The sequence below is a fragment of the Branchiostoma floridae genome, chromosome 4 (assembly GCF_000003815.2).
Source record: "Branchiostoma floridae strain S238N-H82 chromosome 4, Bfl_VNyyK, whole genome shotgun sequence".
NCBI lineage: Eukaryota > Metazoa > Chordata > Leptocardii > Amphioxiformes > Branchiostomatidae > Branchiostoma > Branchiostoma floridae.
In genome coordinates, this window is record NC_049982.1 from 19,765,947 (window position 1) to 19,778,558 (window position 12,612).

Below are 12,612 nucleotides of genomic sequence, written 5' to 3' on the forward strand. Positions count from 1 at the left end.
CAAATGATAATCAGGACTTACGAAAGATAGAACAGCAATCCAAACTTGGATTCTCGGACGTGTGGCTGATCTGAGTTGATATTGTGAAATATACAACCACTCCCTTTAAGCGTCCTCTTGGTTGTGTCGACGTGTCAGTTGATTCATATCTCTACTTTTTGTTGTGTACGTTACGTTCTTGTGTACACATCACCACATATATACCGTGACTGAACTTTGCTAACTTTTTGCGTCTGACTACTTTCACTTGGTGGGATACAATTTACTCTAGCAGACATTGACCGTCAAAATTGTTTCATGTATAAAGGAGTAATGGTTAAGACGGTATGTTTTTTTTATACTCATGCAGTGCTATCTTGGCAGAGTGTTGGTATTTTGACAACAGGGTCAAGACACGAATGGCAAAGCAAATCGATATGGTTGGTTGGATGGACAGGTTTCACTGTAGATATTGGTTGGTACTGACGCCATGTTTCACGTCTACATATTTATGGTCATCTATTGTAGGGACCTAGTCCACTAGGAACGAAAATTTGCAGACAGAATGATACTTGACAACCAGACATTCGCCGCAAGAACACTACCGATGAGCAGACTTTTAACAGAAATGATTTGCGGGTGAACTGCACATGGTGGACCATGGCGGTAAATGTCGCGGGATTGTCTGATGAACAGTAAACAGAGCATCATTATGATAAGGTGGGGTCGCACATGCGTATATATTCAAGTCCGTTTGAGGTGCGTATGAAGCTCTTAGTCTCCACCAGGCTCCACAGGTCGCGGGAAAAATAGTACAAATTGGACAAATATAGATACATAACATGCCATACCCTATATCTGTAGATCACGCCCTGTACGCGTGATCCCTTACCTGTGGTACAGCAGAGTTACTGCTGAAACTCAATTATTTGTTGATTCTTAACTTGAAAGTTCATCTATGTTGGTAGAAGTCATTATTGAGCTAGTTAAACTGTAATGTCCAACGCATCATAAATCTGTTTTATCATATTTGCTGATTCGTCACGGTAACTACGTTTTTACTCGAACGCAAATAATTACCTTCGCCAAGAAGGCTATATTTTGGGCAGAAAAATTGTGTTTTGTCTCAATATGTAGGTCAACCGTATATGACTTGAGTAGCTGTGAATGGAATTTCATGATATTTTAAATTAAAGCAGCGCTTGTAGAAACGAAAGTTTTATTCGAAAATGGTTCACCTGGCACTATCCATCGGGACTGCAGCGAGGCGAGTGTGTGCGTGTGTGCTGTTGCGGGCACGATAACTCAAGACATTGCGTATCGTTTTGCATGATATTTGGTAGTTATGTAGGGGTTGGGAAAACAAATGCCAAGTTTGATAATGGGCCTCCTGGCGACAAGTTGCAATACTGCAGCGGAGCGTCAAAGTTGGAGGTAAAATTTTCCTCAAGTGCCAAGTTCATGACTTTTAAGTAGTGGGTACGACTTTGGTCAGGGAGTAAGTCGTGTAAATTTGGGCCCCCTGGCGGCTTATTTTGAGCTGCAGTGGGCGACTTTCTTGTTATCTTGGGAAGAGAATAAGTCGATCAGGGGTTGGAGGATTTGCATCATTTTAGTATGTACATACCATTAAAGTTGGACTGACAAAGCTGGAATTTGTCGGGCGCTACTTGTGCGGCAAGTGCGTGGGAATGAGCGCAGCTACAGTCAGTTTGATCGCGATTTATAATCCCGAATTGAGTGGGAATTCAATAAAATAAATTAGATTGTAGCGACGTGTTTGACTAAGGAACAAGGCAACAACCTATGGGTAACTTTCCACGTTGTTCTCTTTGTACCTGGTGTCCCAAAACTCAATGATTTACTGCCGTGATTAGAGGTAAGATTAATGAGGAAATCTAATTAGTTGCTTTTGAAGTCAAGTTAGATCCCATCTCTAACAGCTATTCACTTGGCTGTCTTTGCAAGTTTGTTAAAATTATTGTTACAGCGTGCTGGGTGGCAACGGTGCTCTCACGCGTAGCAACTCGTGCGGCGCCTTCACAGGAACACAGACTTATTGCTGGGAGAGCAAATTACAGAAAATCATATCAATTTGAACTTAGTTCACGCCCTTGGCACATGTGTACACGTGGTTTGGGGTGATGCAAAGGTTGATCTCTGGCGTCAGTGTCAGTAATCGGGCAATGCCAAGGACGGCAAAGATGGTTGACAGAATATAGTAGCCCAACTGACAGCATGCATGCACAATCTTAGACCTATACTCTAAACCGGGGCCCGGTCGGGTAACCATTGCTTCCTTGGCAAAGGAAACCATTGCTTCCGATTCTTCCCCGACTTACAACGCTCTGCGCTTATACTGCGCATAAAACCTCCATCGCAAGAAATCATACGCGCTTTGTGACCGGGGCTCAATGAGGCCCAATATTGTGAAATGTTGGAGCCTAAATTTTTGGATAACTCTTGCTCCACATGACAAGATGACTTGGAATGGACTCTATGTGCAACATATCATCATCATCATCTGTCGTCCCTGGCGGGCGGGGTGAGGCGTTGCACAACATTTCTCCAATGCACACGATCTTTCATATAAATTGTAGTCTAGGTTATCATTAACTCATCGTCCATGTACATTAATGGCCAATGTGGCCAAAGTGTACAGGTCTTTTTCATCCAAATTGATACATGAATATATAGAATAAACATCGAATTGATTAATACTGAGTTATTACCACCAATACCAACACTGGCTCATAAATAAATCTCAAACTTTGATAGCCAATATGTTAGCATTGTATACACATTGACAGCCCTGTTTGACATGTATGTAATATTTGTAACATTATGACTTATTGTATCATTTATTCAAGCCCTAGTCTAGACACATACTAGTATACTAGGTCTGGCCATTATAATGTATATCTAAGACATAAAATTACACACGTCATTGTAAACCTTGATCAGTTGCGAATGCATGTGGTCACGGAACCCTACCATGTGTTCAATGTTTTATATATTGGGTGATGGCTTGGCGTTGTTAGCCTGCATTCCTCAACATAGTTGGCTATTTATCTAATCATTTGGTGCCTGCGTGTACATGACAAATGTGTAAAACTGCACAAATGCACAAGTTGAATACATGTTGTGATCTACGATACAATTTCACACTCTGATCAGCTATTTCTTAAGTAAAAAGTAAATTCCTAACCCTTTTGTACTCCTCCAATAATACATTGGCACTTGGTCTCTGCTTGGGGTCCCTATTTTGACACCGTCGGTGCACTTTGAACAAGTGTGATCTGACTACATCACTTCCATTCACTTTTCCCAATAAGTAGTTAACCACATTCGGTATTTTCCAAATGTCAGTTTTTTCATCATAATAAGGCAGCCTTGAGCCATCAAATGTTTCATTTTCGAAGGGCCAAAGCTCTTCAGGTGAAACAAAACCTGGCCGTAGTTGTCTTTGTCGGCACCTTATTAATAGCTGTGCTGTGGAGTTTACTTCTTTTAAGGAATCCAAATCGTTCACCACAATGTTAAAATCCTCTGTAATTAGATACTGGGATAGAGTCTTTAAGAGGTGATGCTGGTCGCACATGACTAGTGTGCCAATTGGACTATTGTGAAGAAAATGTATTGCTTCTACAAAACTTAGAGACAGGTTAAATCGTGTCCGAACATCGTTAAACTTGCTGAAATTCTTACTCTTTAGGATAGTCTCAATGTGGTTTGCAGGTCCAAGTCTGTGATACTCTGTAAGGAGAGTTGTGTTGCATGATCCAACTAGCGTTACGATATGAGAACTATGCTGCAATTTCCTCAGCTTCTCTACGTCATTGTGGAAGTCCCGGCGGTAACCCATCTTAGTCAGGTTGCTGTACGCCACGGTGTAGTCTCTCCAGGTAGCTAAGTAAACCTACAAAATGCAGATGGAATGTGTGTTACATGTTTTACATCAGACTTTTGTTTTGTGTTACATGTATTGCAAGAGTTTTGCACGCTCGCTGCCTATTCCTCGTACAGTTGACATACTTGCGTATACGACTCAAACATTAAGAATTAAACGTGTCTCCGGGACGGGGTTTGCATTGAGCTCTCCTATCATAATCTCGTGGTTTAGCAACATTGAAACCTCAATGCTTAAACTGAAATGATTAGATTTCGCAAACTATGCCTGTGAGAAATCCGTTGCCAGGCAACAGAAAATGGTAAACTTAGTTTCCTATTGTTGTTAACTAACTTTTAGGAAACTTAAAAAATTAGAAGAAGAAAAAATCCTAGCACACATCGACCTCTATCGAGAGTCATGATTTGCAAGCTCCGTATATTAGCTCAATGCACCATGAATACAACCCGCCGCACGTGCAATTTGCCCGTACGTTTACTTTGGGGAGGCCACGTCCGCCACGTATTTCTGAAAACGTGGGGAACGACTGGCAAGAGTAGGGAGGGAGTACGTCAACGCACGTCACTCGCACGGTTGCGCAAGGTGTAAGTACGTGGTCTGCACGCCACGCCTGACTATGCGAGCGGTTGCGTTCATCGTTCGTTGCGCAAGTGGTAGGTGAGTTGCACGTGTTTACAACGTACGGTCTACAACGCAGGCCCTACCTACACGTGCTGCTTACGTACGGTTTCCTTACTCACTCGCATGGCGTAAGTGCGTTCAAGTACGATGAACGTAAGTTTTTCGGGGATGTATATATAGGACGACCTTTCAAGGTCTTTCTTTTGGGCGGCTCTGGTCGAAGCTGGTACAGATGCAACTGACGGCTCCTTCTGCGTCTTTTTACGCATCTTGGAGACGGGTTGTCAGTCTTTCGTCGACTCGGCTTTATATACTGCAGAAACCATGTGCTTGCCACGTGCGTTGTACGTGCGGAGCACCTGATCCTGCGTTACAGTGCAGGTGTGTTGTGCTTCGGCATTCACAGGTGAACAAGTGAAGCAGGAAAGGAAGTGTACCTCACTCCAAGAAGCCTACAACAACCTTGAAGCAAAATACAACGACCTAGAGCAGTATTCCAGGCGTAATTGCATCGTCATCTCTGGAATTCCAGAACCACCTGTGGAAGAGGGCACGGATAATGTCGTCATGGAGCTCGCCAACAACAAGCTGAAATGTGACCCGCCTATTAACACCCAACACATCGACAGGTCCCATCGCCTTGGCAAGCCGCGTACCGACGGTAAACCACGTCCTATCATCGTAAAGTTTGTCTCCTACCGTCAGAAGTCCGCCGTTATGCGCGCCAAGACCAAGGTCGACGCCAGAGATGTTCTCAGGAAAGACAAAGTGTACATCAACGACAACCTCACAAAGGGAAACATGCAGCTTCTGAAAGAGGCTCGATCACTAGTCAAGTCAAATAATCTAAACCAGTCATGGTCGTATGACGGAAAGATTTTTGTGAAGACTTTGAACGGGGAGAGACAAATGATCTCCAAGCAAGCTGATCTGGACATCTTCCGTTCAGCGTAATCTGCTCAGCGGCACTGACAACTCTATTCCTAGTCATTAACTGTAATGACTCTGCCATCGTTTACTTGTGTTACTCTATTGTATGGTTATCTTGTGAGATCGTGTTCTTCTATGTGTACAGCAATGGGTAAGTCTAATCCATTTATTGACGGGCCAATACTTCTGAATAGATTGCAGAGAGGGTGCCCGAAGCCGCTTTCATAGGTATTGATATGTACAGGGCAGTCATTGGTTTGTTTTCTGCACATTCACGCCTAATTTCTAAGGCAAGATTTAGACTTACACTAAATCTAGATATCTTCCTATCCTACACTACTGTTTTCATATCTTTTGTAGTAATTTTACTAGCGGGAGACGTCCATCCCAATCCAGGGCCAGTTTGCCGTAAACAGTTTAACGTTATGCATCTAAATGTCAATAGCCTAGTAGCTGGCACTAAGATGGACGAACTATCTGCTCTAGCTGTTAGACTCAACCTCGATGTTATTGCTGTATCAGAAACTTGGTTGGGAGATTCTGTTGATTCTTTTGCAATTTCTCTTGACGGTTTTCAGTTGCCAGTCCGTCGTGACAGAAATAGGCATGGTGGCGGTGTCCTCATTTACATATTTGACCAGATAGCGTACAAGCGACGCTTAGATCTGGCACCACCGTCTGTTGAATGCATTTGGCTTGAACTCTTTGTAGGACGCAGCCGTTTACTCTTTTCTGTCTACTACCGGCCACCTGGCCAGGATTCCAAAACTGTTGATGAATTTGTCGACTTCTTTAGTGACTCAGTATTCACAGCTGAATCCTCTCAACACGATGGCATCATTGTCACAGGTGACTTTAATGCCAAACACGACGCATGGTGGGCCCATGACCCAATCAATTCGGTCGGCACAAAACTATTTCAAGCTTCTAAAATGTTGAATCTCACACAGGTGATCAAGGAGCCAACGTGCGATTTGTCACGGTCTCCCTCCCTGATTGACCTTCTATTCATCAACGAGAAAAAAACTTATCAAGTCTACCTCTGCGTTATCTCCCCTCTCCGGATGCCACCACAGCCCTATTGTCGCTACTATTAACTTGTCACTCAAGCCCCCTCGTCCTTATGTCCGTACCATCTAGGATTATTCCAAAACCGATCACAGCATGCTGGCACTCTTCTCGTCTGAGCCAATATGGCATGAAGTTTTCTATTGTGATGCTGTTGAAGAAGCTACCAAGAAGTTGATGGAACTGATTTTGGAAGCCAAAATTAAAAGTGTGCCTCATAAGGACATTCTCGTTAGACCTCGTGACAAACCTTGGATTTCACCTGAAATTAGACGCTTAATGCACCAGAGAGACAAGTTGCATAAGAAAGCCAAGTTAACGAACAGCCCTATTCATTGGTCTTCATATCGTCTTATTAGAAATAAACTTGTCCATCAGTTATTACTAGCCAAGTCTAATTATCACAACCGCCTGGTTGCCTCCTTAAGTAGTTCCCCCTCATCCAACAAAAAGTGGTGGCACATTGTGAAACATTTCTACCAAAGTAAAGTTAATTCTACTATTCCACCGCTTAAGTCTGGCAACTGTTTTATAACCGATTCAACAGAAAAGGCAACTATGTTTAATTTGTATTTCTCTTCTCAGGCCTCAGTGGATGACTCCAGTGCTAGACTTCCACCCCTTGATTTCCTGGATTTATCCGTGGAGATTCAACAGTAGGCCAACTTGTTTGTGTAACTGACAAAATTCTTGAAGCTCTTGACTCTAATAGAGAGGTCCGAGCGGTTTATTTAGATTTTTCACGTGCATTTGACAAAGTTTGGCATAAAGGCCTTATTTTCAAGCTTCAAAGAAATGGGGTCGAGGGTCCGGTTCTAAATTGGTTCCACAGCTATCTTTCTGATCGTGTACAAAGAGTAGTTACAGATGGCCAGCATTCAGATTGGTGTAATATTCGCGCAGGCGTATCACAGGGTTCTGTATTAGGCCCCCTCTTATTTCTTGTTTACATCAATGATATGGTGGACGATTTATCATCTTGCCCGTTTGTGAAAAGCGTTGTCCACCATTTATTGTACTGCCCTAACTACAACCAACTTAGAAAAACCCTTCTCTGCAATCTTCAAGACCTTTTAACCCTTGATTTGAAAACTACGTCTGACCCAGTCTTAACTCAATTTTTACTCAGGGGTTCACCCACTTTACCAACAGAAACAAATACCCATATTATGCAGCTTACACAGACATACATACTCCAGACCAACCGTTTTCAAACTGATTGAATATTTACCTTTAAAATCTTGTATGTATATATATTTATTTGTTGGATCCGTCACCCCACTGCTGTACTACTATTTCATCTGATCTCACATTGTTTTGTCCTTTGTTTATTTTATTTTCAAATGTCCTAGTGGTAATGTTAATATTAGCTTTGCTAGAGTGCATTTACCACTGTGTCTTGTCTTATATGTATACCAATAAAAAAATAAAAAATAAAAAACAAGTGAAGCGCGAAGTAAGCACGGAACACGCAATCACGACGTGCGCAGCACGCACGTGCTTCCTGCGCCATCCGTACAGCAATTGACTGTGAAAAAACTTTGATACACTCACGGAGCCAGTGCGTTGTGCGCTCATTGGCTGTACAGGGCAGGCGCGTCGCCCGTACTGGCACGTACGGGGGGCGAATCCGCAGCCCGAGAGCAGAGAAAGTTCTGCATGCACTTAAATTTCTAAGGCGTGTCTGCGTGCTCCCAAATCCGTGGGATTCGCCACGTGTTCGTACGGAGACGGTACTTACCACTTAGGCCATGTTGATTTGATTATATGGATGACATCCTCCGGGAACTCCAAAACTGATGCGAGCGAGCGAATAAAAAAAAAGTTTGGCCAAAAAAAAAAGTTGCCTTCAGTATGAAATCAAAGTGGCCAGGAAGGTTGAACTTAGGACTAAACACACATAGTATGGTATACCAACAGTTAGGTGTAGGGACCAGTACATCATACGGGTGCAAAACATTTTTGTCTTTTTGGACCAATCCGAAAAAAACAGACCTGAAAAAAAAAAAAGGAACAGGTTTCGCCAATTACAAAATGGACACACTATGTCGGCAGCCATTTGGGGTCTAACCGGGGGGCCAAGAAGACAACAAGAGCGAAGTCAAGTAGAGTTTGTAGTCAATTGTACCGAGTTTCTACAGTCAAAGGTACAGAGACAGTTAGCTTTTATTACTTGGAGATGGGATTTTAAAATGCAGTGGGAGTCCAATAATCCACCAAACAGATTCATTTGTAGCAAAATTGACCAATTACCATTGTTTTGAGTATTGCCAGTTCTCAAGTTTCCACAGACAATCAGGTCCAGGTTCATGTCCGGACCTGGAAATGATCCTCTGGACCTGAATTTTCTGTACTGGTACCTCCCCCAACCAACAATAGATTTTTTTTCTTTCTGTCCTTTCACATCTTATTCTTTGACTTAAGATTCATTTTGGCATTCAATGGCATTAGTTATCAGATTCTGTTTTCTGATACTTTTTTTTCAATCTACGGAATATTTGTGCTCATTTTACAGCTACTTTGCACAATTTATTGTGTGGTCGAAAACTTTTTTTTTTTTTGGAAATGGCCGAAAATTGGTGCGAGCGCGGATGTCATCCATATAATCAAATCAACGTGGCCTTACGGATACCAAAATATTGCCCACGTTTTGGCACGTAGACAGCACGCACTTGCAAGTACGGCGGGCTGTGCCCCTAGCTTGAATACAATCAAGAGATTGTTAGTGCTTTATGGAGGAGCTCTAGTAAAGACAAAAAACATATGAATACAAACACTTGGTTCTCATCACCTTCAAGAAATTGTTACAACTCCATGGAAGAGCTTCTCTCGTAAAAAACAAACATACCTTGCGGGCAGGGCTGTACAAGCTGCTTAACATATTGTAACATAATGTTTGCTCCACATCTAACTTATATAAAATATGAGTCATATGAAAGTCGTATGTATTCAAAACTAGATAGTAGTACCCACTGAAATTGTGCGCTGCAGAAATGCGAAAATACTGTTTGCTGTTACCAAGGAGCTTTTATCATTGCTGTTACTGAAATGTAAAGCGAAGGAAATATCTAACAATTCAGACGAAAAAATAAATCAATTTAAAGTATTTTCAATTTTCATTGTGAATACAATGTGTATTTGTTTCTACAAATACGAACTAGAAGATGTAAAACATGAAAATAGTTGGACATTTAATTTTGCTATGGTGATATTCGATAATTGACCCAAGGATAAAAGCTCCTTGATTGATCTAAGAGACGAAGTATCCTGCACTTGTCCTCCGATCTCTGTGGTATGCTTTCTAGTTGCGCTTCTTCATTAACTATAACATACGCACACACCTGCGTCTGTTAACAGTGACCATATCAAAAGTACACTATTAAGCAATCAAAACATGTAGCGGCACTGTTACCGTCTTTAAAGCTCCCCCTCCGATTTTTTTCTGGACGGTCACCTCGTTAGCCATCTCTTTGCACCCAAGCCATGGCATACATTCTTCCATGGTGGCAAGTCTAAAACTTTCCGGCGGGCATAACTCCCTCTCTGCAAGCTTGCTCGAGCCCAATCCCGCCCCCGCCACGTCCACAATATTCGGGTAGGATTTGGTGGGCGTTCCAAGCTTTTCTTGACCATAAAATTCATCGTTTCCAAACTTGAAAGGCCTATGCTTCAGATTAGCATGAGAGAACAAAATCCGAAGACTCTGGAGTGAAAAGAAAAGCAGGAGAAGACCGAAACAAACTTGTACACGTACACGAGGCATCGGTAAGGCGTCTGCTCACTGTTACGTAAAGGATTTCAGTGACCCAAACGTTCCGGCCACAAACCGTATGCCAGCAGGTGACCGTGACCCTTAACCCTATCCAGACTGGGCTCTTTGGGCACCCCCTGGCTTGGGGGTGAGGTGCTCATTAGGGCCCCTTTGGTAATTTTAAATCGACTTACTGTACGATCACCAAATTTGCAGGTTGTGATATGTTTGTCAAGTTTTATAATTCCTGACGTCATTAATTGATTTTTTGGCTAAAACGGCGAATTCCCATTATACCTAAATATTTTACACAAAAAGTTGATAATAAGGGTTTCTTATCAATATCAAAGTGTTATAAGACTTCTGTTGTCAAAAGCCGACGTAACGACGTCAAAAATTACGTAAAAATGACGTCATCTGTATTTTAGCTATCCGCCATCTTGGATTATCAACCTTAAATGTCTTAAGGTACATATTTTTCAATATATAACTCTAAGATCCCATGAATATGGATCGCAAACGTTCACATGAATGTTTTCTGTAAGTACCTTAGGCCACAGCAAGTAAATTTTATGGATGACATCCTCTGCAGACTGCAAAAATAGTGCGATAGGGCGAAAAAAAAACAAGATGGCTACATTTTCAAAAATAGGCACCATAAAGTTGTGATGTCTGTTGTGAAAAGAATTTAAGGAACAAAACATGGTATCAGAGACAACAAAGCATTCATTCAGACATGTACTGGTGTGGTAAAAGTGACATTAGTGTGGTAGATTTGCATCACCAACAAAGTTGGTAACCACACTCATGGCTTCCATATTGGTGTCACTTTTACAACTATCCAATAACTTATGAATAAGTTTCATTTCTACAACTACAGTCCTGGGTACCTCGCAAATGTCACTTCTACAAGTGTAATTATTAGGCTACAACACACTATATTTGCTCATTTTGGTACTTTATCGTCATGTTAACCATCCCTACAGAAAAAAAAATCTTGTTTTTTTTTCTGAAATCAGGCGAAAATTAATGCGCGCGCTGATGTCATCCATAAAATTTACTTGCTGTGGCCTTAGACAATGTTGTACAAAATAAGATACTAATTATGCAAAAATACTAATTATGCAAATTCACAATGATCCGTCAACCCCTTTTCCACCATCCTTTTGAAAGAGAATAACTCGGGAAGAGGTTGACGGATCATCGTGATTTTTGGTATGTAGATAACTTCGGAGATGCCTTCCGTAAAGAGTTATTAATGCAAAACTTAGGCTAATTTGCATGATCAAGAAGCACAGTTTATTAAGTCACAGTATTTCATTACTACTATGTCATGTACACGTCTACGTACGTCGTGCGATCGTCGCTTAAGGTGGGGTCACACCTGCGTATATATCTAAGTCCGTATGAGGCGCGCATGGGAGCATTTGTCTCCACCAGGCCCCACAGGTCGTTGTAAAAATGATAGAAATTGGACAAACGTAAACAGGTAACATGTCAGACGCGTTATCTGTGTATACTTCTCGGTCAGCTAACTCATCTGGCATGTTTTGTATCTATATTTGTCCAATTTGAACTATTTTTCACGCGACCTGTGGAGCCTGGTAGAGACTAAGAGCTTCATACGCACCTCAAACGGACGTGACCCCATCTTTACGACGTATGTAGCCCGCGCACTTACCAACCTAAAATTTACTTACCAACCTAAATATTAATTGGGCCATGCCCTCGGCTATTCTCTTTACGTCCTGTGTAGTTTGGTGTCATTTACATCATACTTTTCGTTCCCGAAAGCTGCCGACCGGGCCCCGGTTTAGAAATGTGGCATAGGTCTAAGCCGGGGTCACACCTGCGTATATTTGTAAGTGCGCATGATTTCCGCATGAAATTTTGTCAATACGCGGCCGAACGCCCAACATTTGGAATTTTTTTGGAATAAATTAAATTGTACGTCGAGCCCATCTGGCGTTTGAATTACGACTTCAGCGTTTTCATTTCGCATGAGATGCGTATGATTGCATCTGAAATGCGCAACAGAATTTTTCGTACTGCGAATAGATTCGTATGGGGTACGTATGTTGGGCGTATTCCGGACGCACACAACGTCTACCGACCGCATGCCTGACGCACCTGGTGCTAACTGCATTCCAAACGCATTTCAGGTGTGTCAGAGGAACAGTTTCTGTTACATATACTTTTGTTTGCGAGCATTGCCAATAGAGTATTTTTGTTAGAGGAACACTTTGTACTACGTATGCTTTTGTTTACAGGCAGTGCAAGTAGAACATTGACAAGTAAACAGTGAAGAGGTTTTTTTTATTCATTTGCGAAGCAGTGAAGCAGTGACACTGTG

The 12,612-nt window shown here is 42.0% G+C and overlaps 1 protein-coding gene and 1 long non-coding RNA gene across 2 annotated transcripts in view; both read right to left on the bottom strand.

The window, feature by feature from the left end:
• The window catches only part of LOC118414475, a 4,276-nt gene extending 4,118 nt beyond the window's left edge, over window positions 1–158 (bottom strand). The window contains exon 1 of the long non-coding RNA XR_004830977.1: window positions 22–158. This is a non-coding gene — a long non-coding RNA (uncharacterized LOC118414475). The remainder of the gene's footprint in view (window positions 1–21) is intronic.
• Window positions 159–2,841: 2,683 nt separating this feature from the next.
• Window positions 2,842–10,270, bottom strand: LOC118412857 (protein O-mannose kinase-like). Its single transcript, XM_035815899.1, has 2 exons — window positions 9,921–10,270; window positions 2,842–3,898 (listed from the first exon to the last, which is right to left on the bottom strand). The coding sequence occupies exons 1-2, from the start codon at window positions 10,008–10,010 to the stop codon at window positions 3,164–3,166; spliced, it is 825 nt and encodes a 274-aa protein (XP_035671792.1). The 5' UTR covers window positions 10,011–10,270; the 3' UTR covers window positions 2,842–3,163.
• Between the last annotated feature and the right edge of the window lie 2,342 nt (window positions 10,271–12,612).

Excerpts from the sequence above, each read along its gene's own strand:
- LOC118412857 (XM_035815899.1), bottom strand. The coding sequence starts at position 10,010 with ATGGAAGAATGTATGCCATGGCTTGGGTGCAAAGAGATGGCTAACGAG. Across the intron at positions 3,899-9,920 it reads GAGGGGGAGCTTTAAAGACG|GTTTACTTAGCTACCTGGAG; the intron begins GTAACAGTGCCG and ends TGCATTTTGTAG.